A 27977-nucleotide genomic window follows, 5' to 3' on the forward strand; every position below is an offset into this window, starting at 1 on the left:
TTTGATAGTTAGATTTAGAAGTTAATACTGTATGTAAATGTATTGTGGATATTAACTCTGCTCAGCTTTAAAATTATTTTATTGCTGAGATAGTTATTGATATTTTTGTTTTAAAATGACTTGTCCTTAGGTTTGGTCTCTTTCTGTTGGTATGGAGATAGAAAATAGAGGCATGAGAGCAATTTCCTGGAAAGAGAATTTATGAGCTAGAGATTTTGAACCTGGTCCATGTGAACCACAAGAAGAAGACCTAATGTTAGCTCATACAAACCTGGCAATAGAAATTGCCCTCTTCTGATGATCATTTCCTAGAAAGTGCTTTTAAAGGGGATTTCTTTGGCTGTCAGCATTTGATGGGTAAGATGGAAAGCTTGGTGTGCCACATGATGATAACTTTATGTCGGTTTTATGTGTGTGTTGATTTTAACTTTGTGCCCCTTTGCTTATTATATTTGAAAGATTTAGAGCAAAGTCTTTTGGTTGAGATTTCAGGAAGAGAGAGTTTTAATATGTGGTTTGGCAGAGTTTCTTGGATAAGATGAATTTGAAAGAGGGTCATAAATGAGCAGGGATTTTCTGGTGGCTCAGCGGTAAAGGATTCTTCTGCAGTGCTCCAGATGTGGATTTGATCTTGGGTTGGGAAGATCCCCTGGAGAAAATGGCAGACCACTCCAGTATTCTTGCTTGGATAATCCTGTGGACAGAGGAGCATGGCAGGCTACATACAGTCCACAGGGTTGCAAGAGTCAGACACAGCTGAGCGACTGCACCACCACCACCACCAGTATAGAAAATACTATATTAAAAATTGTTGATCCCTGGTCTGGCAGATTCCACATGGAGCAACTAAGCCCATGTGCCACAACTACTGAAGCCTGAGCACTCTAGAGCCTGTGCTCTTCAACAGTTCAGTTCAGTTCAGTTGCTCAGTCATGTTCGACTCTGTGACCCCATGGACTGCAGCATGCCAAGCCTCCCTGTCCATCACCAACTCTCGGAGTTTACTCAAACTCATGTCCATCGAGACGGTGATGCCATCCAACCATCTCATCCTCTGTTGTACCCTTCTCCTCCTGCCTTCAGTCTTTCCCAGCATCAGGGTCTGTTCCAGTGAATCAGTTCTTCGCATCAGGTGGCCAAAGTATTGAAGTTTCAGCTTCAGCATCAGTCCTTCCAATGAATATTCAGGACTGATTTCCTTTAGGATGGACTGGTTGGATCTTCTTGCAGTCCAAAGGACTCTCAAGAGTCTTTTCCAACACCACAGTTCAAAAACATCAATTCTTTGGTGCTCAGCTTTCTTTATAGTCCAACTCTCACATCCCTACATGACTACTGGAAAAACCATACCTTTGACTAGACGGACCTTTGTCAACAAAGTAATGCCTTTGCTTTTTAATACGTTGGTCTAGGTTGGTCATAGATTTGTTGTCTAGGTTGGTCATAGATTTTCTTCCAAGGAGCAAGCATCTTTTAATTTCATGACTGCAGTCACCATCTGCAGTGATTTTGGAGCCCCCCCAAAATAAAGTCTGTCACTGTTTCCATTGTTTCCCCATCTATTTGCCGTGATGTGATGGGACCAGATGCCATGATCTTAGTTTTCTGAATGTTGAATTTTAAGCCAACTTTTTCACTCTCCTCTTGCACTTTCATCAAGAGGCTCTTTAGTTCTTCTTCACTTTCTGCCATAAGGGTGATGTCATCTGCATATCTGAGGTTATTGATATTTCTCCCGGCAGTCTTGATTCCAGCTTGTGCTTCATCCAGTCCAGCATTTCTCATGGTGTACTCTGCATATAAGTTAAATCCATTACAGTGAGAAACCCATGCACTGCAACTAGAGAGCAACACTCACTCCCAGCAACCAGAGAAAGCCCAGGTGCAGCAACGAAGACCTAACACAGTTATAAATAAAAAAATTTTTAAAAATTATTGCAAGTGATGTGTGTGTATAGATGAACTGTTCCCCAAGTAATTCACAGTTTATTCCAGAGTTTTAGATGCACTTGGCATATGTGTCAACAAGTTGTTTAAAGATGTCTAGAAAAGAGATTTTTGACAAATAAGACTTTGAAGAAATAAAAGGAGCACAAAATTTTCACCATTTGTTCTTGTGTAGAATTACTCAAATCTTTTACTTTTTTGAGTTCATGTTTTGAATCTCTTAAAAAAAAATTTGGTAAACTCTGAATCCACGAGAAGGATTTATGTGTAGAGACTGGGTGAATGCAGCACTCTATTGTTTGTTTTGCCTTAGGAAAACAGTCCTGGTGGAAAAACACATCTGTCTGGCTTTAATAAAAAATAAAATGACAAACATTAAAATCTAGCTCTCCTTCCTCTCTCCTGCTCTTCTTCCCACCAATGTATTAAGTCTAAGGAAAAACTGCAAGAATAATAGCTTAAATTCTCTATGACCACTTCTGTGGTTTGTAATGTAGATATGTAAATTATGTATTTAAAGTAAAAATTAGGAGATGCAGCTAGTACTTGTAACAGGGAAGATGCTTTTATTTAGGACTTTTTCTTCTCTTCCCCACATGTCTTAGGTTGTTTAACTACTTTTGATTTAGGAAGTATAAAAAAGAGTATTTTAGAAAGTTAAAATTGAAGAAACATAAAAATATCAAGCCCTATAAAGAAGCTATTTTTCCCTCCCATGGTTTTACTGCAGTAATCACTTTTTAAAATCAGTGCATGTGGCAATCCCAGTAAGATGTGAAGAAATGGTTCAATACAATATCAAAGATCTGTTTGATGAAAGTTAATTATTGATAGCCTTGAGGTTGAAATGGGATAGCTATTTTTTTTCTATGTTAAATGTGTTTTTCATTTTAAAATTACAAAGACTTTTTGGCAGAGATGAATTCAAGGAGGTAAGGTTCAAGTGTAATAGCAGTGCCTTTTAATGAAGGAGGGGAATAATGCTAATTTAAATTTTGAACGGGCCTTATTTGTGTGGTTAAAACTTTGGCATTGCAACCATGTTTGTTTCCTTTTACATCCTGTTACTTAGAATCAGATTTTACTTTTTAGCAGATTTGGGGGGTGAAATATGAGGACAAGAAAATGGAAAGGGTTCTTCTAAATTAAAGTAAATATATTTTATGTAACATCTAAGTCTGCACTGTCAAATATGGAAGCCATTAGCTGTATGTGACAGTTGAGCACCTGAAATGTGACTGGTCTAAATTGTGATGAGCTGTAAAAGTAAAACATACTCCAGATTTTGAAGAGCTGATTTGAAAAAAAAAAAAAGAGAGATCATCAATTAAAAAATACTTGATTGTGTAGTAAAAATATGTAATGTTTTGACTGTATTTGATAAAGTAAATTATTAGAATTAAATTGCAACTATTGTTTTCTACTTTAAACTTGGCTATTAGAACATTTAAACTTATATAAGGGGCTGGCATTATATTTCTATTGGACAGTGCTGATCTCGGTGATCTAATAACTGTTACATTTATAATTTTATCACCACAGCATTACCTCAGTTTCCTAAGGGTACTCTCTATAAACACAGCCATGCACATTTAAGGAAGTGGTAAAAAGCTTCTGAACAAAACAAGTATTTTCAAGTCTTCGTGTTAAAAACATGTATTTTTAATCATAGAGTTCTTTAGATCTTCACTTGAACCTCTTATTCTTTTTCTTTTCACAGGAGAATTGTTTTAAATTTTTAATCAGTTGTCTGGTTTCCTGAGGAATTTGATGATGGGATTAATTAAAAGAATTTATTGTATTACTCTTTCTGTTTCAACTTAGCCTCAGTCTTTAATATCTGTATAAATCAGTCACGAAACTGTCAGTTTCTGATCAGAATATTTGAGAATGGCCTGCAAGACTCATGCATTTACCTTCTCTGAGACCTTATCTTTTTTTTTTTTTTTTTTTTTTTTGAGACCTTATCTTAAAGAAACAAAAGCCAAAGAAAAACCCCCTGTGCTTTCAGAACTGGAGAGATTCTTGTCATTTAGGCTCCTCCCTTCTGAGTTGTCTCTGAGTTGTTGCTTCCTGTACTAATTCCTTGTCTTTTTCCTTAATTGTCCCCTCTTGCTTCTGTTGTTCTGAGACATGTGTATGTTTGATGATGTACATGGGAATGGGAGTGACTCCTCTGTGAGTCAGGTGTGTGTTCTGTTACTATTGGTTTGCAGCAGCCTGGTTTCAGACAGCAGTTTGCTGCATTTCTCCCTGTACTTTCGTATCCTGTTTGTTTGGTGTAAGGTTGCAAGAGTATTTGAACCCTATGTTTGAAAAGTTGCTCCCTCTGCAATGAAGTGCCAGTGTATTTAGCTTTTCAAGTGTTTTTCTCATATAGCAGTATTTTTCCTTAGCTTTCTTAGCTCCTTCCTTAGCTCTTTATAATTTATCTTAACAGTTTACACATTCCCAGATGGCATGTTGACCTGTTATTTTTGTATCCTGCTCTCTTATTTCTAGTATCCATGGGAAAGCATTATACTGAGTACAACAGGATATTAAAAAAGTTTGTCAAATAATTGCCAAATTTCCATTTGTAGACTTTTCAACTGCTGTAGTATTTATCTACATGGGTAAGTCTCCCAAGTACTTCAAACTCCAAAAACCCAAAAGAAAACCCTTTTTTTCCCTCTTCCTTTGTATTTTTTGTAGTATTGTAGAGAATTATTTTCTCTTTCATGTTTATCAAATATATGCATTGTACATAAGTTACTTTTTTTTTCTCATATGCCTGTCATGAAGTGCACAATGTACCATTTTCCTCAGATAGGTGGCCCCTTGTTGGGATGAAGGTTCAGTTCTCAGTAGCAAGAATATGGTGAAGATAATCTCTAAAGTAAGACCTAAAGACCCAGTTACTCTCTTTGTTGGCATATACCCTTGTTCTCACTTTAGAGAACTGGAATTGGATATGCTTTCTCTCTGCCAAGTATCCTAAGCTTCTGCAGTCAAGGAATCTTAGACATTTTCCATCCTTCATACTATTGGAAGTCCAACTGACAATGGGCTTTAGCAGCCCCAACTCAGATAATGTGGAACTGTAGCTACTTTGAATGCTACCCTTAGAGCTGGAGGTACAGAAAGTTGAAGTTGTTTAGGTGGAAGACTGTGGATTATATATTTATTCCCCAGTCAGTAGAAATCCAAGCTCTGATGCCTTAGTCTTGCAGCATTCTAGGAGGATGAATAAATTTAGGTCTCTTAATTGTATAGCAGCTGGCCACATCTACCTATGGAGAATGCCTTTGATTATCACATACAGTGTTCCTACCAGGCCAGTATACTTTTCCTTTAATTCAATGGATTTCTTCTTGTTTTAGTTATAAGAAAATTATGATGGGATGGGATGGTAGCTTTTTTTTTTTTTTTTTGCAGTAAATCCTTGCAAGGCAGTGAACCCATGTGCTCTGGGAAAAGGAAGGTAAATGAGTAACTTTTGAATAGACTTCTCACTAGCCCGGAGACCTATGAGTAATGCTGTATTACCAGTCTCTCAGGGGCCAGGCTACATGGTCTTTGAAAACTGCTCACATTTTCAGGCAGTGTGCCTTTACTACTATGTCGAGAGTATTTTAATTGAAACTAGGTTGCAACCTGTCTAGGAATCTTCCTGAGGTGCTTAAAAAAAAAAAAGAGGAATCACTGCTTTTAGCAAAAATAAATAGAAATTATGATTCTAACTACACATTCTATAAAGTCTACATATATGTATTTTAATGAGTATGTAAATTCTTTTCCTACATACCATGATTAAGTAGCTAGTGGAGAGAGACTTGATAGTATCAGCTCAAGTATTACTTCTGGAAAATGTTCCCATTCTCTCAGACAGAAGGACTTCATTATATCCATAGCATAGAAAAAAAAATTGTAAAGTTATTACTTGGAAAATTCTAAATTTTGATAGAATGACCAACAAATTTGAAAAAAGAAAGTAGTGTTTATACCTTCCTTTGTTTACAAAATAGATACACTTAATATATCAAAAATAGTCCCTGTTTTTGTGATCGTATTGTAATCATGGTTTTAAAAAAGTTCTGAAGGGCTTTCAGTAATATAAAGCAGTAGTTTCTCACCTAATTCTTACTATCCCTAATGTCATTAACCAGAGATAGTATTTTTAATAAATTTTTGTGAAAGTGTTAGTCTCTCAGTACTGTCTGATGCTTTGCATCCCTAAGAACTGTAGCCTGCCAGTCTCCTCTGTCCATGGAATTTTCCGGACAGGAATACTGGAGTGAGTAGCCATTCCCTTCTCCAAGGGATCTTCCCAACTCAGGGATCTAACCCAGGTCTCCTGCACTGCAGGTGGGTTCTTTACCTTTTGAGCCACCATGCAGTTCAGTTCACTCACTCAGTCATGTCTGACTCTTTGGGACCCCATGGACTGCAGCATGACAGGCATCCCTGTCCATCACCAACTCCCAGAGTTTACTCAAACTCATGTCCATCGAATCAGTGATGCCATCCAACCATCTCAACCTCTGTCATCCCCTACTCCTCCCACCTTCAATCTTTCCCAGCATCAGGGTCTTTTCTAATGAGTCAGTTCTTCACATCAGGTGGCCAGAGTATTGGAGTTTCAGCTTCAGCATCAGTCCTTCCAATGAATATTCAGGACTGCTTTCCTTTAGGATAGACTGGTTGGATCTCCTTGGAGTCCAAGGGACTCTCAAGAGTCTTCTCCAACACCACAGTTCCAAAGCATCAATTCTTTGATGCTCAGCTTTATTTATAGTCCAACTCTCACATCCATACGTGACTACTGGAAAAACCATAGCTTCAACTAGATGGACCTTTGTTGGCAAAGTAATGTCTCTGCTTTTTAATATGCTGTCTAGGTTGGTCATACTTTTCTTCCAAGGAGCAAGCATTTTAATTTCATGGCTGCAGTAAACCATCTGCAGCGATTTTGGAGCCCAAGAAGATAAAGTCTGCACTGTGTCCACTGTTTTCCCATCTATTTGCCATGAAGTGATGGGACCAGATGCCATGATCTTAGTTTTCTTAATGTTGAGCTTTAAGCCAACTTGTTCACTCTCCTCTTTCACTTTCATCAAGAGGCTCTTTAGTTCTTCACTTTCTGTCATAAGGGTGGTGTCATTTGCATATCTGAGGTTATTGATATTTCTCCCGCCAATCTTGATTCCAGCTTGTGCTTCCTCCAGCCCAGCATTTCTCATGATGTACTCTGCATATAAGTTAAATAAGCAGGGTGACAACATACAGCCTTGACATACTCCTTTCCCGATTTGGAACCAGTCTGTTGTTCCATGTCCAGTTCTAACAGTTGCTTCCTGAACTGCATAAAGATTTCTCAAGAGGCAGGTCAGGTGGTCTGGTATTCCCATCTCTTGAAGAATTTTCCACAGTTTGTTGTGGTCACACAGTCAAAAGCTTTGGCGTAGTCAATAAAGCAGAAGAAGATATTTTTCTGGAACTCCCTTCCTTTTTTGATGATCCACCAAGTGTTGGCAATTTGATCTCTGGTTCCTCTGCCTTTTCTAAATCCAGCTTGAACATCTGGAAGTTCATGGTTCACGTACTATTGAAACCTGCCTTGGAGAATTTTCAGCTTTACTTTGCTAGCTTGTGAGATGAGTGCAATTGTGTGGTAATTTGAGCATTCTTTGGCATTGCCTTTCTTTGGGATTGAAATGAAAACTGACCTTTTCCAGACCTGTGGCCATTGCTTAATTTTCCAAATTTCCAAAGTGCAGCACTTTGACAGCTTTATCTTTTAGAATTTGAAATAGGTCAACTGGAATTCCATCACCTCCACTAGCTTTGCTCGTAGTGACGCTTCCTAAGACCCACTTGACCTCGCATTCCAGAATGTCTGGCTCTAGGTTGGTTGATGTATAATTTGCAAGAGAGAAATGCACAGTTCTTAAGTGTACAGTTTGAGCTTTAACAGATATAAACACCTAACAGATATATACACCTGTGTATAACCTACACACCCATTAAGATGTAGACAGTTCTTTTCATCCTAGAAAATTCATTTGTGCCCTTTTTACCAACTCTACCACCAGAAACTTTTCTTCTGATTTTTATTGCCGTGGATATATTTTGCTTATTCTTTTTGGTGAGGCTATAATTCATATACTATGCAGTTCACCCGTATGAAGTGTGTAACTCAGTGGTTTTTTATGTATTTACAGAGTTTTGCAGTCATCACCACAATCATTTTTAGAACATTTTCATCACCCCCCAAAGAAACTATATCCATTAGCAGCAACTGTCCATCCCTCCTTGTTCCCCTTACTCCCACTCCAGTCCTCAGCAACAACTAATCCACTTTCTTTTTTTTTTTTTTTTCATTTATTTATATTAGTTGGAGGCTAATTACTTTACAGTATTGTAGTGGTTTTTGCCATACATTGATATGAATCAGCCATGGATTTACATGTGTTCCCCATCCTGAACCCCCCTCCTGCCTCCCTCCCCACCCCATCCCTCTGGGTCATCCTAGTGCACTAACCCTGGGCACTTGTCTCATGCATCAAACCTGGGTTGGCGATCTGTTTCACAATTGATAATATACATGTTTCAATGCCGTTCTCTCATATCATCCCCCGCTCACCTTCTCCCACAGAGTCCAAAAGTCTGTTCTGTACATCTGTGTCTCTTTTTCTGTTTTGCATATAGGGTTATCATTACCGTCTTTCTAAATTCCATATATATGTGTTAGTATGCTGTAATGTTCTTCATCTTTCTGGCTTACTTCACTCTGTATAATGGGCTCCAGTTTCATCCACCTCATTAGAACTGATTCAAATGTATTCTTTTTCATGGATGAGTAATATTCCACTGTGTATTTGTACCACAGCTTTCTTATCCATTTGTCTGCTGGTGGGCATCTAGGTTGCTTCCATATCCTGGCTATTATAAACAGTGCTGCGATGAACATTGGGGTACACGTGTCTCTTTTAGTTCTGATTTCCTCGGTGTATGCCGAAGAGTGGGATTGCTGGGTCACATGGCAGTTCTATTTCCAGTTTTTTAAGGAATCTCCACACTGTTGTCCATAGTGGCTGTACTGGTTTGCATTCCCACCAACAGTGCAAGAGAGGGTTCCCTTTTCTCCACACCCTCTCCAGCATTTATTGCTTGTAGACTTTTGGATAGCAGCCATTCTGACTGGTGTGAAATGGTACCTCATTGTGGTTTTGGTTTCCGTTTCTCTGATAATGAGTGATGTTGAGCATCTTTTCATGTGTTTGTTAGCCATCTGTATGTCTTCTTTGGAGAAATGTCTGTTTAGTTCTTTGGCCCATTTTTTGATTGGGTCGTTTATTTTTCTGGAATTGAGCTACAGGAGTTGCTTGTATATTTTTGAGATTAATTCTTTGTCTGTTGCTTCATTTGCTATTATTTTCTCTCATTCTGAAGGCTGTCTTTTCACCTTGCTTATAGTTTCCTTTGTTGTGCAAAAGCTTTTAAGTTTAATTAGGTCCCATTTGTTTATTTTTGCTTTTATTTCCAATATTCTGAGAGGTGGGTCATAGAGGATCTTGCTGTGATTTATGTCAAAGAGTGTTTTGCCTATGTTCTCCTCTAGGAGTTTTATAGTTTCTGGTCTTACATTTCGATCTTTAATCCATTTTGAGTTTATTTTTGTGTATGGTGTTAGAAAGTGTTCTAGTTTCATTCTTTTACAAGTGGTTGACCAGTTTTCTCAGCACCACTTGTTAAAGAGGTTGTCTTTTTTCCATTGTATATCCTTGCCTCCTTTGTCAAAGATAAGGTGTCCATAGGTATGTGGATTTATCTCTGGGCTTTCTATTTTGTTCCATTGATCTGTCTTTCTGTCTTTGTGCCAGTACCATACTATCTTGATGACTGTAGCTTTGTAGCATAGTCTGAAGTCAGGCAGGTTGATTCCTCCAGTTCCATTCTTCTTTCTCAAGATTGCTTTGGCTATTCAAGGTTTTTTGTATTTCCATACAAATTGTGAAATTATTTGTTCTAGTTCTGTGAAAAATACCATTGGTAGCTTGATAAGGATTGCATTGAATCTATAGATTGCTTTGGGTAATATACTCATTTTGACAATATTGATTCCTCCAATCCATGAACATGGTATATTTCTCTATTTGTGTCCTCTTTGATTTCTTTCATCAGTGTTTTATAGTTTTCTATATATAGGTCTTTTGTTTCTTTAGGTAGCTATATTACTAAGTATTTTATTCTTTTGTTGCAATGGTGAATGATATTGTTTCCTTAATTTCTCTTTCTGTTTTCTCATTGTTAGTGTATAGAAATGCAGGGGATTTCTGTGTGTAAATTTTACTAAGCCACTTTCTGAATTCTAGGTATTGAATATAAATTGAGTCAGATAACATGTTTCCTTTTGTGACTCGCTTCTTTCATTTAGTGTGTTTTCAAGGTTCCATGTTCCAGCATCCATGTTGTAACCTGTATCTCTGCTTCATTTTTTTTCAAGACTGAATGATACTATACCTTATGGATAGACCAGTGTTTTTATCCATCCAGTACTTGATGGATATTTGGATTGTTTCCACTCTGGCTATTATGAATAATATTGGCATGAACACTTGTTATGTAGGTTTTGTGTGGACATAGATTTTCATTTCTCCTGAATATATATATACCTGGGAGTGGAATGGCTGGTTTGTATGGTAATTCTATGTTTAACCATTTAAGAAATTGCCAGACTTTTTTTCCTGAAGTGATTTTACCATTTTATTTTGCCATCAGTGTGTCTGAAGGTTCCTGTGTCTCCATATCTTCACCAACACTTGTTGTTATTTGTCTTTTTCATTATAGCCGTACTATAATGCCGTACAGTGAAACAGTGTGTTGTTATGTTTTGATTGGCATTTCCCTAATCATTAGTGATGTCGAGCATCTTTCTGCATGTTTATTGGCCAATTACATATATTTGTGGAGAATTATCTATTCTTATTCTTTGCTCATTTTTTAATTGGTTTATCTTTTTAGTATTGAGTTGTAAGGGTTATTTATATATTCTAGATAGAAATCTCATGGGTTGCAAATATTTTTTCCCATTCTGTGGGTTTTCTTTTCACTTTCTTAATGCATCCAGTGAGGTACAGAACATGTAAAATTTTGATGAGTCCAGTTTAAATATATTCTTTATTTTACTTGTGCTTTTGGTGTCATATTTAGAAAGGTTTTTCTTCTGTAGTGTATGTATTCTTGAACTTCTTATAAGTGGAATCAAGTAGTATGTGTTCTTTCGCATCAAGGTTCTTTCACCTGGTGGGTTCCATACAGTCCATGGGGTTGCACAGAGTTGGGAAGGACTCAGCAAGTAACACTGTACTTCACTTCTTTCACCTAATGTTTGTAAGATTAATGTTATGTATTAGCAGCAGTTTGTATCTGAGTGATGTTTCAGTGAATGAATGTATCACAATTTGATCATTTATTTTTATGGATATAGGGGTTGTATCTGGACTTTGGCTATTATGAATAAAGCTTTTCTGAACTTTAAATTGTAAATCTTTTTGTGGACATAGGTTTTCATTTTTCTTGCTGTCATATAAAAATGTATTCAACTTTATAAAGAATTGCCAAATAGTCTTCATAGTGGTTGAAGTCTTACATACTACTGACATGGATATGTTAAAGTCACAATTGGTCTCATCTTTGGCAGCCCTTAGTACGGCCAGTCTTTAAAATTGTAGCCATGCTGATTGTGTACATAGTGTGGTTTTAACTTGGGTTTCTTTGGTGATTAAGGATGTTGAATGTTTTTCAGTTGCTTGTTAGCCACTTGACTGTTTTGTTTTGGAAGGTGGCAGTTTAAATCTCTTACTCATTTTTCAAAATGTGTTGTTTGCCTTCTTATCAGTTTTAAGTGTTCTTCATGTATTCTGAACAGCAGTCTTTTGTCAGATGCATATGTTGGAGATTTTTTTTTTCTTAGTTTGTGGCTTACATTTTCATCTTCTTAAAAGTAGAGCTTTTAAAATTTGAAATGCAATTTAGTATTTTTTAATCAATTTTTTTCTTTTATGGTTAATGTTTGTGTCCCATTAATAAATTTTGCCAATTCCAAGGTTGTGAAGACTTTTTCCTATTTTCTTCAAGATGTTTTATAGTTTTAGTTTGTATATTCAAGTCTATTGTCCATTTTGAGTCTTTTTTTTTTTTTTGTATTATGTGAATTAAGGCAGGGACAATATCTTTAAATAATGTAAAGTCTGTACTTGGAATATTTCATTTGTAATGTTTTTCAAAGTTTTGTATATTTGTATTACTTACTGCATTGTCCTCTGAAGATGAACTGCTTAACTCTTCTCTCTAATCCACCCATGAATTCATTTGGTTTTCCTGCTTATACTAAAAGTTGTAATGTGGAGATCTCTGAGACCTTTCTGACTGTTAAAAAATAAACAAAAAACCTTTCTTTTAAGGTACTTTTTCATCTATGCTTTCATTTCATCTCAGATTTCTGTTTAGCTTGGGAAACACCAGTATTTTATTTTTAACTGCATGTCTTTATTAATGGTAGTAGTGCAGTTTAATTATTTGGCATATAGTGAAGTGAAGTCGCTCAGTTGTTTCCGACTCTTTGCGACTCCATGGACTGTAGCCCACCAGGCTTCTCCATCCATGGAATTTTCTAGGCAAGAGTACTGGAGTGGGTTGCCATTTCCTTCTCCAGGGGATCTTCCTGACCCAGGGATCAAACCTGGGTCTCTGCATTGCAGGCAGATGCTTTACCATCTGAGCCACCAGGGAATCCCAAAAAAGTGAAAGTCACTCAGTCGTGTCAGACTCTTTGTGACCCCATGGACTATACAGTCCATGGAATACTCCAGGCCAGAATACTGGAGTGGGTAGCCTTTCCCTTCTCCAGGGGATCTTCCTAACCCAGGGATTGAACCCACGTCTCCTGCATTGGAGGAGGATTCTTTACCAGCTGAGCCACAAGGGAAGTTAGCAAGCATTCAACGAATAATTAAGTGAAGTGAACTTAGGGTCAGGTTATTTCTGTAAAGTTTGTTTCTGTATTCCATTTATAAATCTTGAGGTTTAGAATCATACATAGAATTACTTGTATACATGCACTTATTTTTTCATAAGTTTTATTGTGGACTTACTAAAATAATATCTATGGAAAAAACAGTATTTAAAGCAAAACATTATCATTAATTAGTTTTTTTCTGATGAAGACTATTTATAGCAAATAATTGACCCTGAATTTAGCTGTTTTGTAAATTTTTCTATTTCTGGCAATATTTGGGACATTTTATTTCATTTACTGTTGCCATGACAAAAATGTATTAAATTATGCCATGAATACAGAAAGTGTTTTAGTTTATATTATTGTGTTATTGAGTTTGATCATCTTGTACTTGAAGTTTTTTTTTTTATTATGGGGATTTGAGTTTTATTTCAGTTCTCTCAGTTTTCAGTGTATTTTGTTTTGAGCTAAATACAAAGACAATATAAAGGGATATAAAGATGAGTAAGATATAAATGTGGCTTGCAAAGGATTTTTTATAATCTGCTAAATATAATTTGACTCATGTTTACTAGTTTTTATACATCCTAAATTAATATTGGGAGCATTTTTTTGTCTAAGCAGATGATTTTCTGAAGGAGTTGCTGGAAGTAAATAGTATCCATGTTAAATAGATGTTTTAGGACCCTTATTTGCATGGCATGTTATTTACATCTTAATAATGATAGAGCCACATTTTCCAGCCTTTTTTTTTTTTTTTTGATAGTCTATGTACATGTGAAAGAAGTAATGGATTTGATGTTGTATTGAGTTATGGAATGGATCTCTGAAATTATCTTAACCTGTCTTTCTACAGATAAGGCAGAGGCCTTAAACAGGGTCTTAACAGTGAAGAGGTCTCAATTTTAAAGTGCTAGTCCAGTGATAAATGACAGCTGTTAGCTGGCCTGAGTTTCTGGGAGATAGTAGGGTTTATGGAGAGTTAGTGGATTAAAGTCCTTTCTCATTTAAAGGGAGAAGCTTCTACCCTGCTATACCCTGTTATTTCTGGAATATAGGCTAGTTTTGCCCTTTTTGTTTTTTAAGAGATCCAGAATTGTAAATACAAATGTATGTTGGAGAAGGAAATGACAACCCACTCTGATATTTTTGCCTGGAAAATCCCATGCCTAGAGAAGCCTGGTGAGCTGCAGTCCATCAGGTTGCAAAGAGTTGGACATGACTGAGCAACTAACACACACAGACACACATATGTGTATATAAACAAATGAAATCTTCTAATTTTAGTTTTAGTAGTTGTTCATTTTTTTTACACAAACATTGCATGAGCTAGACAAAACACTCTTTGTTTGGGCAGATCAGTTATACCTGGGTGAAGCAAAATTGAAAGAGACAAAAGATTTGATTAATTTATGTGTCTGCCTTTTTAGGTCCTAGACACATTTTAAACATGTTAGGATTAGTTCTTCCATAAAATTAGTTAATACCGCTTCCAAGTACAGTTTCTTTTTCCTTGAAACCTTCCCAATGAATTTCTTCCCAGAAGATTTCTTCTACTTTGAATTTTTAGTGGAGATAAAGAGAAACTATGATGAGACTAATAGCACTAAAATATTTAACATAATTTACTTTATCAAATTTTAAAATTGCTATTCTTAGTAGAAAAAAATACAGCAATTAATTTTGTAGATGCCAACCAAATATTTTAAAAATTATGTATATTTTAAAACTATGGCTAAATTGCTGTAGTGAAGCCCTTAAGTATCATCATGTTATTGCAGGAAGGGGGATCCCTTCCAGGGTCTGAGAGTGGGCTCTTGTCTAACACTCGGAAATGGATTGTCCAAGGAGGTACATATGCTGACAAAGCAAGATACTTTATTGGGAAGGGGCACCTGGGCAGAGAACAGGAGGGTAAGGGAACCCAGGAGGACTGCTCTGCTATGTGGCTTGCTGTCAGGTTTTGCGTTGATGAGATTAGTTTCTGGGTTGTTTCTGGCCAATCATTCTCAAAAAAGAGTCCTTCCTGGTGGCACACCCATTGCTCAGGCCAGATGGATGTCAGTGAGAAGGATCCTGGGAGGTGGTAGGACAGGTGGTGTCTCCTTTTGGCCTTTCCTGAACTCTTCCATTTGGTGGTGGCTTAATAGTTCCACGTTCCTTACTGAGACCTCCTGTGGTAAAATACTCATGCAAATAGTTACTATAGTGCCTGGCCTAGGTGGGTGGTGTTAGTCAGTGTGTTTCCTCTAATATTGTCATCTAGTGTCACTGTGAGATCTTGAACAATTTTTAATTGTATTTTAGATTGTTAGAGACAGATAGTAAGTCTTTAAGATCTGTAAATGGATCAAGAAGGAACAGTGGCTCCTCCCTGGTATCAAGTTCATCAGCCTCTAGCAACCTCAGTCACCTTGAAGAAGACTCTTGGATTCTTTGGGGAAGAATTGTTAATGAATGGGAAGATGTGCGCAAAAAGAAGGAGAAACAAGTTAAGGTATTCATATTCTTTGCTGAAGTTTTCCTCTTATCCCATCAGGCAGAGATTGATAGAGGATTAAAAAAAAAAAATTGGATTCTAGCACTTCCCAGGTGCTATGCTGAAGAGGTCTACTTTATATGTTTTCTTCAATTGTGCCAATAGAAGTTTTGATTTGCAGCTATCAGCTATTATAAAAGTCTCCTAACTGTAGAAATATAGATTCAGAAATGAAGTGGTGACATCCAAAATCCTTCAGTTATCATTATTTTACTTTTTTTTTTTTTAAATCATAAAACAGCCCTTTGAAAGATCATGGTTACCATGCTATCTGTCATTCACAGCTCTGCAGATTATCAGTTCCTTAATACAGTGAGAGGCTATACTCTGAGTGAAATGACAGGAATTTATCCACAGCATTGTTGTTCTTCTGATCAGAGCACAATACATCAGTATCTTAGCCAAATCTTAGCTTTGGTTAAAAAGTTCCCTAGTCTTATTATAAAAGTAGCTTTGTGAATTAAAATTTGAGAAAGTTTTAAAAAAAAGTCATCTACTCCACTCCAATCCCTGTGGCTTTCAAGGTAGGAAGCCTAAATAAGTCATTTAAACATTTTTTATTTTTATTTTTTAGGAACTTGTTCGTAAAGGGATACCCCATCATTTTAGAGCGATAGTTTGGCAACTTTTGTGCAGTGCACAAAGTATGCCAATTAAGGATCAGTATTCAGAACTCCTGAAAATGACCTCACCTTGTGAAAAATTGATCCGAAGGGACATTGCTAGAACTTATCCTGAACACAATTTTTTTAAGGAAAAAGATAGCCTTGGACAGGAAGTTTTGTTTAATGTAATGAAGGTAAGTTCTATTTATTCATTTTTTGGGGGGAGGAGGTGAAATAAATTCTTACATTGAAATTAAACATTTCTCATAATGAAGTACAAACTCATCCTAGTAATCAGTTGCTTTGGCAATCAATTTGATTTTAGCATAATCTTGACTTTAATTCTGATGTTTAGGTTGCTGTCTGATTTGCAGAACTCTTGGAAAATTCCTTACATTGCTTGGTATTAGTTGAAGTCAAATAACCTATAAATGACTATACATACCATAGAGAGGGACTTCCCTCGTAGCTCATTTGGTAAAGAATCTGCCTGCAATGCAGGAGACCTGGGTTTGATTCCTGGGTCGGGAAGATCCCCTGGAGAAGGAAATGGCAATCCACTCCAGTATGCTTGCCTGGAAAATCCCACGGACAGAGGAGCCTGGTGGGCTACAGTCCACAGGGTCGCAAGAGACGGACACAACTTAGCGACTAAACCACCACCACCACCACCACCATAGAGAAGACTCTTCATGAAAATGAGTAATTCACCTTCTATGAGTTTCACAGTTTGGGAGTAAATTTTCTGTTTGCCATGGCCGGCATCACTAAGAGCTCCTCACCCTTGAAGGCGTGTGGCATTGTAATTTTTTCTTCAGTATTGTCTTTTCCCTTTGCATAATTCCTTTCCCTTTTAGTCACCCCTTTGAAATTATGATTTCTTGTTAAACCATATCAATTTTGTCAATGCTTTACCATCGTCTTACTCAAATTTTACTCTATCAGCTACATATTTTTAATGATTTTTAAGCTTTGTCACTTCCCTGAGTACAAATTCCTTTATTTTCTTGTCCTTAAGAACTGACAGTTCCTAATTCGTAAATCATCAAAAGAAAATTTTATGTAGTAAATCATATAGGGTAGGATAGCATCTACAGCAAAGCAAACAAGAGCTTCTCTAGAAAATAAATGGTCTTTAACCCACCTTCTCACTATTTTTAGGCTTTTAGAGAAGGAAGGTATGCTGTATCATGATAAAGTATTTTTAACAACAGTTTTTACTTTTTAGGCGTATTCTTTAGTGGATCGTGAGGTTGGTTACTGTCAAGGAAGTGCTTTTATAGTTGGATTGCTGCTTATGCAGGTAAGTTATATAAGTATTAAAGTTGGAGAATTTAAAAATCATCCTTGTTTTTAGTAAGTGGATATTGGGTATTTTTCTCCTAAGCATAATCTAAATAAGAATATTTAGTTTGCACTTTAAAATATTAAACATGTTGAAAATAACACATAGTAAATATCCTGCCACTAAGTCAAATTTTGTCTTATCTACATTTGGACCATAATTTTCTACTAAATCCTGTATCTACTTTTAAATCTGTATTTAAATGTCTGTACTTAATGAGGAATAATCTTTTCCCAGCTAAGGAGGACTGATTAAAGTGTTGGTATAGAAATCTTACTTTATGGGACTTCTCTGGTGGGTTTGATCCCTGATTGAACTAAGATCCCCCATATTGTGTGGCAAGGCTACATGCACACACATATCATAGTTATGATATACAATGTCTTTGGAAGTTTATACAGTACTTTTATTTGTCACAGAACTGAGGGCTTGTTACACCTCTCTTATTATAGGCTCAAAAATAGAGGTACTCAGTCATTTCTACTGCCTTAGGGATAAACATGTTTCCATTGGCAGTGGCTTATATTGGGTGGGGTGTTTTTGGAAGTCAAGGATAGGACAGTAAGTCATAGCTTTGACAGGAAATAGCATATGGTGTTATCTGTTTACCCTTATTGAAAATTTTTTAAAAAGTCTATCTTACTTTTGTGTTAAGTCTCAAGACTGAAATATAACTTGAAAAGAAACCTTGGAGATAACTTTTGAGTCATATAGGCTTGTTTTTGCAACTCAGTTCTACACTGAGTTCTGTAATCTTGGGCTAGATTATTTTAACATCCCTTTCTCAGCCTTAATTAGGTACTGCGTCTACTTCTAGATTCATTATGAGGGTTATATAAGATACTGTATGTAATAGCCTAGCATAGTGTTTGACACATGGTAGACATGCAATAAAAGTTCAGTGACTTGCCCAAGATCACATATCTTGGTAGATAAGAGCAGTGTAGGAATCAGAAACTGTGTTTCTCCACTGTTACTGTTGTTCAGTTGCTCAGTAGTGTCGAACTCTTTGTGACTACATGGTCTGCAGCATGCCAGGCTTCCCTGTCCTTCACCAACTTCCAGAGCTCACTCAAACTCATGTCCATTGAGTTGGTGATACCATCCAACCATCTCATCCTCTGTTGTCCCCTTCTTCTCCTGGCTTCAATCTTTCCCAGCATCAGGGTCTTTTCAAACGAGTCAGCTCTTTGCTACTTTGCCTCCCACATATTAGCTTAGAAATATAACTCAGAGTCTGATAAAAATTTTTTTGCAAGTTAGCTTATTTACTACATGGTGTTAAAATAGTTAAGAGTACTGGGTATATGTTTTGTGTATATCTTAGTACTGCTTTAAAATTGGGTAGATAGTGTCCCCACTAGACCTTTGCAAAAGAAATGATTTTTATTAACTCAGTGTCATAGAGAAAATGTGTATCAGAGAGAAGGGGCAGTTAGTGGCAATGAGGCATTGAGGTCCAAGGAGGGACCTGTGCATCTCTGCCCCTGCCTTCTTCCAGTGCTGAGGGAGAGAAAACACCCTCCTCAGGAGACAGCCAGATTTCGGTTTTGAAGTATCCTTAGTGGGGATTCAGGTTTCACTTAGAGAAAGACAGTGAAAGAACATTTGGTGAAGAGATTGAGGGTATAGATAGGATATTTTATTGATGGCAGGTTATTAGTTCCAGAAAGTGCTGTGTAAAAGGTTTAGGGCACATTAGAAATGGGGTAGGTTACGGGAGCACTGGAACCACATGGGATGAGTGTTCTAGGATATTGGGTTTCTTGTAGTGACTGACGTAAAAATCAGTGGGGCTATCAAGCTTGATAGGATTAATGAAGATATGTGTTGGGAGGAAGGAAGGAAGTGAGTTTTGCCAATAGTTCTTGGCTCCTGTTCATGGCTTTGTTGAGTCCAGGGAAAATGTATTGTTAATAAATGTAGTCTTCAGTAAGAAAAGTGCCTAGAGACCTTTTGAGGTTTCCTCTTTTGAAACACACTGGTATAATGTGAGTGAATGAACAGTAGAAAATTTTATCTTAATACACAAGGAATTCCCTGGCAGTCCAGTGGTTAGGATTGTATGCTTCATAACAGGGGCACGGGTTCCACCCCTGTTTGGAGAACTTAGATCCTCCATGACAAAAAAAAAAGATGACACAGTTATTTGTATGTTATGTGTCTAAATTTAATATCTGTGTAACTCTGTGGAACTTTTTTTTTTCCTACAGAGCTTTTCTATTCAGTATCTTAGTTGATATAATTATCTAGTGAGTTACACACAAAATGTGAAATTGAAACCTTTAAAACCCTAATCACAGATTTTTTTGGAAAACTTATTTTACTAGTTCTTTTAACACTTAAACACTATTTTTCTGCTCGGAACCCTTGAAAAGCCTCCCATCTTACTTAAGATAAAAGTTCAGGTCCTTACAGTGGCTTCTAAAATCCTATGATTTGTTTTGTTGTATTTCTCCTCCATAACCGTAACTTCATTTGTAGCATCACTCCTAATTTAGTAGTCCCCTGTTTATTGTTCCTTGAGCATGCCACTCATGATTCCATTTCAAGACATTTGTATTATTCTCTCAGCACTGTTCTTTTCTCAGTTGTTCCCTTACTTTCAGTATTCTGCTCAAATGTTACCTTATCAAGAGACTTTCTCTGACCTACCTATAAATAAATAGAATGTATCTCCCCAGGATTCCCTGTTGCTTTACTTTGTCTTATTTCCATAGCACTTTGCACCATCTGACATGTATTAATTGATTTATTCCATATATTGCCTGAAGAATCCCATAGACAGAGGAGCCTGTCAGGCTACAGGAGGGGTCACAAGAGTAGGGCACAATTTAGGGATTAACCACCATGTATTGTTTTATCTCCCCCTACTGGAAGGTTCAAACTCCCTGAAAGTAGAGGATGTTTATTTTGTTCACTGGTATATAAGAGAGAGAGAGAAGTATCTGGCTTTAAATGAATATTCGTAGATTGAATTAATGAGTTAGGCAAGTGAGGCAGCTGGTCTCAGTTGTAAGATTCACCTGATTTCTCCTTGATTGTGATAGGATGGGAAATTAGAATCTTCTGATTCCTAGTCCATTGCTCTTAATATTACATCACTTGGCACTCAAAACACTGGTTATAGTTGGATGAGTACTTAGTTTAAATGTATTTAGCTTATTTGTTTATCACAGAACATTAATAGATGTTGCTTTTTTTTCTCCTAATGCAGATGCCAGAAGAAGAAGCTTTCTGTGTATTTGTTAAATTAATGCAAGATTATAGACTTCGTGAACTTTTTAAACCAAGTATGGCAGAATTAGGCCTTTGTATGTACCAGTTTGAATGCATGATACAGGTAAAAGTGTGGCGTTAACCAAAAATATACTGCCTTTATATTTTTTGTCATCTTGGTTTGAGTGACAGCTAAGCAAATTTAATGTTAAAAGCATTAAAGCAATTGAAAAAAAAATCATTGTTTTGATTACATGATTATTTGTTGGTCTGTTAACCCACAATTTAGACTTTACTTCCCAGTTAGATGCTGGCCCAGGTAGATCACAGTCTGGAACTTTACTACAATTTTTATGTTCAAATCTTAAACATTTGTGCTAAATATATCATAACCTATGTTCATGAGTTTCTTTATTATGCCGTATTGATCACATTTTTTTATGTAGATTATGCTCTCCTACAGAAGCCCATGATATTTGCATGCTGATAATCAATTCATTTCCTTTGAGATGGTCTCTCATCTCTTTCAGTCTTCTCCCCTGCCTTTCCCACCTTTCATCTCACTTTTTCTGCTAGCCTGTAATCTTTAAAAAATTACTGTTTCTATCCTTTTATATTGTTAATTTAAGATTCATAGTCTTATTGACTGTGTGAGGGTGAAGAGAAGAGAAAGAGAGGAATCAAAACCAAGTAAAAAATACCTTTAAAGTATTTCACCTTTCTGGATTTAATTTTTGTATTTGTATAAGTAGACTTGCTATTTTTCCCTGTGATGTAATGGTATAAATATTCTTCATTTACTTAAATTTCAATTATGTAAACAAAATTTAAGAATATTGGTTAAGGATTTAGCTGGCCTAAGAGCCATTTTCCTGAGAAAAGTCTCCATTTCCCTGGCAGCTTTAACCACAGGCATTTTTAAATCCTCTACCTTTTCTATGTGTGATGAGAAGAAAGGGATATGCCAAATGTTTTTGCATTTTAAAGAGAAAGACAAAGTAGGTCTTGATGATTCTTATTTGTCTTAAATAGTAAGCTTATTTTTAATCAACCTTAAACTCCCTTGGTTTATTTTCAGTTAATGTGTCATTTATGTTTTGAATTACGAGAGTTGCTGAAGTATCTGTATTTCAGGTGAGAAGGGAGCTTAGGATAGGCAATCAGGGGTATATAGCACCTGAAAGTATTTCACCATAACATCTTTCCTTAAAAAAAATTTTTTTTGGAAATATTATCATTTATAGAAAAGTAAAGAAAATTATAAAAATTTTACTTATTTATTGTAGTTTTTCATATTAAGAAATCATTAGAAAGTTCCAACTTTTAAGTTCCAACTCCACATCCTTTTCCCCTTCTTCCTTTTCCAAATAGTAACCACTATCTAGAGTGTCCATTTCTGCCTCTTATTTCTTCCATATGATTCCTGAATTTTTATGTTTATGTTTGGTAAAGGCTAATTTAGTATGTGTACAATGGTTTGGCTTAAAATACTGAGTTTTACAATGTTTTAGCTAATTAATTCCTTTCTTCTATTTAGGAGCACCTTCCAGAGCTCTTTGTGCATTTTCAGTCTCAGAGTTTTCATACCTCAATGTATGCATCATCATGGTTTCTGACTATCTTCCTTACAACTTTTCCACTACCAATTGCAACAAGGATATTTGATATCTTTATGTCTGAGGTAAGTTAGTGGGCAACTTACCAGACTGAGCAAAGGAATCATTGGGTTAATGAGAGCTAGGCAATGAGGAGAACAATAAAGGAGACTCATGTGTTCCATGCTAAACTGCTTGCATGGATAATCTCATTTAATCCTATCACATCCATATGAGTACTGTTCATCTCCTCATTTGATGGATGACGGGTGAAGAAGCTGATATTTAGAGAAAGATTAAGTAGCTTGTGTATGGACACATAACACATAAGTAGTATAGTAACCAAGATTCAAACACAGGCAGTCAAAATTAGGAACCCCTACTCTTAATCAAACCTGAATCACCTCCTTTTTGATTTAGTGAGAATTAGTGAGGGTTAAAATTTCCTTTACAATTAACATTGTTGCAATGCATCTCTTACCCAAAGAGGAAGAAGTAGTATAATTTTCTTCTATCCCCTAAACATCTTACAGGTAGTCCTTTTAATTATCACTGACATGTAGTGGTGACCCTTTGTCTTCTATATTTTGACTGAGAAGGTAGGAAGGTGAGGATAGGTGATCAGTGATAGAGAGCATCTAAGAATATTATTAATTGTTATTAATTACATCTTGGGAAAATCAATTTATATAACATAGCTAAATTTGGTTAGTCTGGAGCCAGGAAACTATGATTCGTGTACTGATCTACCCTGGTTTGCCTACCAAGTCTGTCCTTTCTGTAAATAAAGCTTCTTGGAACATAGCCATGACTATTTGTTGATGTGATGTCTGTGTCTGCTTTTCAGCTGAAATTCCAGGGTTGATTATTTGTGACACTTATAGGTAGGGCTTCTAAAGCCTAAAACATTTGTTTTCCAACTCTTTACAGAAAATGTGTGCTCTCCTCTAGTTTAGGTACCTAAATGTTTACCTTAGTATTCTTTTGAGTGATTAGTTGTTGTGGAAGAATAAGATAAATTTGACTTTATAATTTGATTCTTCAGGGTTTAGAAATAGTGTTTCGGATAGGATTAGCGCTTCTTCAAATGAATCAGGCAGAACTGATGCAACTCGACATGGAAGGGATGTTACAGGTAAGCCAGGTCATGATTTCTTAAATGTCTTTAGATTTTACTATTTATTAATTAATAATAAATGGCACTAAGTAATTCTTACGTTTTTCTTCTGTTGTATCTTAGCACTTTCAGAAGGTCATTCCACATCAGTTTGATGGTGGTCCAGACAAATTAATCCAGGCAGCTTACCAAGTCAAGTATAACTCTAAAAAAATGAAAAAGTAAGTTAAGTATTCTGTATTTTGTTTTTTTAGTTATAGGGGTTAGTTAGTGCATTTTAGGAGACTAAATAGAAGCAGCAAAACATTCTAGTGGTGAGTGCAATTTTCCTCATCATTTAATAGAACTGTAAAGTTTTATTTGGGGGTATTAGTTTTAATATGACATAAATTTCAAATTGGAATTTCATAGTGCTCTAATGGCACATGGGGCTATTGTGTATTACTGTCTTTTTCTTTTTGATTGCACTTTTAAAACTCCTTTCCCATTCCACAATGACTAGAATTAGGAACCTGGTAAGTGTATATATGTGAGTGTGTGCTATTGTTTTAGAAACCGCTTCTATGTTGTGGTCCCTAACATTCTTTTCCTCTCAGTTGATCGCAGTCTATCACTTAAGTTCAAGATTAGCATAATCAGCAAGATAGTCATGAGGTGTGCATTAAGTTAAAATTTTGTTTATTATGTATTACTTTCTAGTGAAATTTTCTTCTGTATATATTTTATTAAAGTTCAAGATAATCAGTCTTGTCTCATAAAATTTGATTTCTGAAACATGATAAAAGTGTTAAGAACAATCTCTTATTCTAGCTTTCAGCAGTTAAATAAATCTTAACCTGAGGTCGTAATTAGCATTCCTGACACTTGTTAATGTGCTACGAGATGCTTTAAAATGATAGCAGTAGTAGCCTCACAGTTCTTAATATCTTTGCTGCTGCACAATGAAATTACATTAACACGTACAGTGTACTTCCATAGAGATTCCTACTTCAAAAATATATTAGAATATGAGTATTTTGTTATTAAAATTAGTTAACTCTAATTTGTGAAAACAGATAATTTATCATGTTCAACTAGTATTGTTAATAAATTGCCTGTGAAATTACTAATAACCAATCACATCACAGCATCATTTTAGACATTTTAGACTGAAAAGCTGTTCTGTTCTATAATTGATAAAACCTTAGGAACCATCTCAGTTTCTGCCTCTTGACCTTAATTTAAAAGTACTTTATTGCTAAAAAATGCTAATCATGTGATCCTTTAGTAAGTTGTGATCTTTTACAGTAGTAACATCAAAGATCCTGATCACAGGTCACCATAACAAATATGCTTCTTTTTTTTTTCCTTTTTTTTTCTTTTGTTGGTACTTGCCTTCCTTTTCCATTGCAATATCTACTTCTTACTGCTTAGTAGCTGTTTATGCATATTCTGGAGAGTAATGTTTTATCAGTATTAAAGGATGAGTTTCATCTGTTTCTAAAAAGTACCACTCTCAGAATATAATGAACTTAGACTTGGACCTGGCTCTGAAAAAGGTTCAAACTTCCTGTACGTAGGATGATGGCAGAGCAGGGAAGTAAATAGCTATTACAATTACAGTCTCAGTTCAGTTCAGTCTCTCAGTCATGTTCGACTCTTTGTGATCCTATGGACTGCAGCATGCCAGGCTTCCCTGTCCATCACCAACTCCCAGAGCTTGCTCAAACTGATGTCCAGTCTCATGACTCTCATCCTCTGTTGTCCCTGTCTCCTCCTGCCTTCAATCTTTCCCAGCATCAGGATCTTTGTCAATATAACAGGTTATTAATTTGACATGTAAGAGATGCATAGCCTATGTGTCTTTAAACTGTATACACAGTCTAGTCTGCTGTGGCCCAGGAAAATGTTCAGAGCATGGTGACTAGATTTTCAGTTTCCAATTATATTCTTTCTTAACTTTTATCTGCATGATAATATTCCTAAGGTAGAGGTATTTTTACTGAATTCAAGCATATAAAGTCACCACATGACAGACTAGTAAATCAAGAGTCGAGGAATAGTGAAAAGCCAGCAGACTTAAGAAGATAGAGGACTGATGTCCCAATGAACAGTCTTACCCGAGTTAGGATTTAAGCCTGTTTAATGCTAACAGGGGCACCTACCGACCTGGGGAGTTCCTCTTTCAGTATCCTATCATTTTGCCTTTTCATACTGTTCATGGGGTTCTCAAGGCAAGAGTACTGAAGTGGTTTGCCATTCCCTTCTCCAGTGGACCACATTCTGTCAGACCTTTCCACCATGACCTGTATGTCTTGGGTGGCCCCACACAGCATGGCTTAGTTTCAAAAAAGATCTTGACAACCCAGGTAATCACAATGGTGTGATCATTTACCTAGAGCCAGACATCCTGGAATGTGAAGTCAAGTGGGCCTTAGAAAGTGTCACTACGAACAACGCTAGTGGAGGTGATGGAATTCCAGTTGAGCTATTTCAAATTCTGAAAGATGATGCTGTGAAAGTGCTGCACTCAATATGCCAGCAAATTTGGAAAACTCAGCAGTGGACACAGGACTGGAAAAGGTCAGTTTTCATTCCAGTCCCTAAGAAGGCAGTCCCAAAGAATGCTCAAACTACCACACAATTGCACTCATCTCACACGCTACTAAAGTAATGCTCAAAATTCTCCAAGCCAGGCTTCAGCAATTTGTGAACCATGAACTTCCAGATGTTCAAGCTGGTTTTAGAAAAGGCGGAGGAACCAGAGATCAAATTGCCAACATCCACTGGATCATCGAAAAAGCAAGAGTTCCAGAAAAACATCTATTTCTGCTTTATTGACTATGCCAAAGCCTTCGACTGTGTCGATCACAATAAACTGTGGAAAATTCTTCAAGAGATGGGAATAGCAGACCACCTTACCTGCCTCCTGAGAAATCTGTATGCAGGTCAAGAAGCAACAGTTAGAATTGGACGTGGAACAACAGACTGGTTCCAAATAGGAAAAGGAGTACGTCAAGGCTATTTATTGTCATCCTGCTTATTTAACTTATATGCAGAGTACATCATGAGAAACGCTGGGCTGGAAGAAGCACAAGCTGGAATCAAGAATTCTGGGAGAAATATCAATAACCTCAGATATGCAGATGACACCACCCTTATGGCAGAAAGTAAAGAGGAACTAAAAAGCTTCTTGTTGAAAGTGAAAGAGGAGAGTGAAAAAATTGGCTTAAAGCTCAGCATTCAGAAAACTAAGATCATGGCATCCAGCCCCATCACTTCATGGCATATAGATGGGGAAACAGTGGAAACAGTGTCAGACTTTATTTTTTTGTGCTCCAAAATCACTGCAGATGGTGATTGCAGCCATGAAATTAAAAGATGTTTACTCCTTGGAAGGAAAGTTATGACCAACCTAGATAGCATATTAAAGAGCAGAGACATTACTTTGCCCACAAAGGTCCATCTAGTCAAGGCTATGGTTTTTCCAGTGTTCATGTGTGGATGTGAGAGTTGGATTGTGAAGAAAGCTGAGCGCTGAAGAATTGATGCTTTTGAAGAAGACTTCTTTTGTTGGAGAAGACTCTTGAGAGTCCCTTGGACTGCAAGGAGATCCAACCAGTCCATCCTAAAGGAGATCAGTCCTGAATATTCATTGAAAGGACAGATGCTGAAGGTGAAACTCCAATACTTTGGCCACCTCATGCGAAGAGTTGACTCATTGGAAAAGACCCTGATGCTGGGAGGGATTGGGGGCAGTAAGAGAAGGGGATGACAGAGGATGAGATGGCTGGATGGCATCACTGACTCAAGAGACATGAGTTTGAGTAAACTCTGGGAGTTGGTGATGGATAGGGAGGCCTGGCATGCTGCAATTCATGGGGTCGCAAAGAGTCAGACATGACTGAGCAACTGAACTGACTGAATGCTAACAGGGGATTGAGGGTAGCTGGTTGTTGCAAATGTCTTGGTGCCGCAATTCTTTGTTTTTGCAGCAGCCACAGATCTGGTCACAGTGTTCCTATAAACCCCCAAGAAGACAAATTTTCTTCATTTTACATGTTTTTATCTCCATATGAATAGAAAAGTGCTGTCCTTTTAATGATCAAGCCTGGGAGGTAGTACCTTGAGAATGGGCTCTCATTTATATTTCAGGCTCATGTATCTAGGCAACATCTTTGTACAACAGTTCAGAGCCAGAATGACTAAGCACAGGTAATAAAGCACAAAGGTTAGAGCTAAAGGAGTAGATCCAATGTGGAGTCAGGTCTGTTCTTTGTTACAGTGTCTTTGTGTTCCTTTCTACCTTCCCTTTTACAGTCTGCCTTCTACCACTTTATGAAAGTAAAGCAAACCTGTCATACTCCAGTTCTTACTGTGATATGTTACTTTGGGACATAAAAATATCTGGGGTACCAAGTCAGAGGGGCAATTTCAGAAAATTTTGCTCCAGGAGTGTTATCTGAGAGAACAAAACAAGAAAAATAAGATGGAGCAGCTTCTTATTTCATCCAGCTAACAGATGCTTGGCAGTACTGCCTTATCTTGCTTACAGTTAGAATTGAAAGTTAAAACGGTGATGATGGAGTCAAGTATTAACATACTTATTTGAGTTGAAAATAATTGCTG

The 27977-nt window shown here is 36.7% G+C and overlaps 1 protein-coding gene across 7 annotated transcripts in view; it reads left to right on the forward strand.

The window, feature by feature from the left end:
* The window catches only part of EVI5 (ecotropic viral integration site 5), a 228958-nt gene that overhangs the window by 65687 nt on the left and 135294 nt on the right, over positions 1-27977 (forward strand). For all 7 annotated transcript variants that reach the window (XM_061121370.1, XM_061121369.1, XM_061121371.1 and 4 more), the window contains exons 3-9: positions 15257-15446; positions 16063-16287; positions 17322-17396; positions 20656-20781; positions 22195-22338; positions 23298-23387; positions 23493-23590. In XM_061121370.1, the coding sequence (XP_060977353.1) occupies positions 15257-15446; positions 16063-16287; positions 17322-17396; positions 20656-20781; positions 22195-22338; positions 23298-23387; positions 23493-23590 (948 nt within the window). The remainder of the gene's footprint in view (positions 1-15256; positions 15447-16062; positions 16288-17321; positions 17397-20655; positions 20782-22194; positions 22339-23297; positions 23388-23492; positions 23591-27977) is intronic.

This window comes from Dama dama, chromosome 20, assembly GCF_033118175.1.
Source record: "Dama dama isolate Ldn47 chromosome 20, ASM3311817v1, whole genome shotgun sequence".
Taxonomy (NCBI): Eukaryota; Metazoa; Chordata; class Mammalia; order Artiodactyla; family Cervidae; genus Dama; species Dama dama.